We start from the raw sequence: 1,034 nt of genomic DNA, 5'->3' as shown, positions 1-1,034 counted from the left end.
TGTGCTGTGTGCTGGTAAAACTTTCTTCACAAACACTGGAGTGGCCAGGTGTGGCCCGCTGGCCCCGGGTGCATGGGGTCTGTGCTTCTCGGTCCTGGCACCAGCACCTGGCTGGGGCTGGTGAGGGTGCCGCCTGGGACTGGCCTCAGCGCATCATGCCCTTAGGCCCGTGTGCCTGACTCTCCTTTCCCGAGGAAGTCTCAGCCCATCAGAGTTGGAGACAGCCTGCTTCCCATGGCTGCTGCAGGGCTCAGTGAGACCCTGTGCATAGGGGGCCCGGCCGGCACTCCGGAGATGCTCCTGCTGTCGCTAGCCCATGGCTGCACGCACCACAGCGGTGCTGGGCCGGAGAAGAATGGGGCAGGTGGGGCTCACTGTGACCACCCCCACCCACCACAGAGCAGAACCCCCCACCCCGTGTTCATCCCCTCACAGGCCCAAAGGCCACTGCTGCGCCCTCCCAGCGAGTCGCAGTGCTGTCTTGCTTTTCTGTCTCTTTCTCTCCATCTCTCTCTCTTTCTCTGGCTTAGCTAGAGCAGTCCTGAAAATTGCATCCCATTTGTTACAAGTTACATGTGTTCACTGTGGAAACACGTGGACTCCGTGGCCCTGTCTTCCGTGGTTTGTGGTAACACCAGCACTCCCAGAACTGGTTTCCTGACACGCTCACAGCGGCTTCTCGGGCGGGATGAGGCTCGGGGACATGGTTGCACTGGGCCTCGAGAATGATGGGGCAGCCGGGTGTCTGCACAGCGAGGTGGCCTGCACTCTAGGACGGGAGCTGCCACCGGCTTCTGATGACAAATCCCCCAAAGCCACACACAGTGCTGGGTGCTGCCCGTTAAGTGCAGGCTGCCTGGCCCATCGAGTCCCAGGATGAGAAGGCCTTTACCTGGGATTGGTGTCCTGGCTGTGGCAGCCGCAGGGCCTTAACGGTGGCTCCCCCAGCAGTGGCTGCTCCTGCCCCTTGTGCCCCTTCCCGCCCCTTGTGCCCCTTCCCGCCCCTTGTGCCCCTTCTCGTCCCTTGTGCCCCT

The 1,034-nt window shown here is 62.2% G+C and overlaps 1 protein-coding gene across 1 annotated transcript in view; it reads left to right on the top strand.

The window, feature by feature from the left end:
• The first annotated feature begins 294 nt into the window (after positions 1 to 294).
• The window catches only part of PWWP2B (PWWP domain containing 2B), a 17,705-nt gene continuing 16,965 nt past the window's right edge, over positions 295 to 1,034 (top strand). Inside the window, exon 1 of the mRNA XM_011980852.1 lies at positions 295 to 364. Within this exon, the coding sequence (XP_011836242.1) occupies positions 295 to 364 (70 nt within the window). The remainder of the gene's footprint in view (positions 365 to 1,034) is intronic.

This window comes from Mandrillus leucophaeus, unplaced genomic scaffold (genome assembly GCF_000951045.1).
Source record: "Mandrillus leucophaeus isolate KB7577 unplaced genomic scaffold, Mleu.le_1.0 Scaffold219, whole genome shotgun sequence".
NCBI lineage: Eukaryota > Metazoa > Chordata > Mammalia > Primates > Cercopithecidae > Mandrillus > Mandrillus leucophaeus.
The sequence above is the reverse complement of the archived record's forward strand: the minus strand, read 5'-3'. Positions and strand labels throughout refer to the sequence as shown.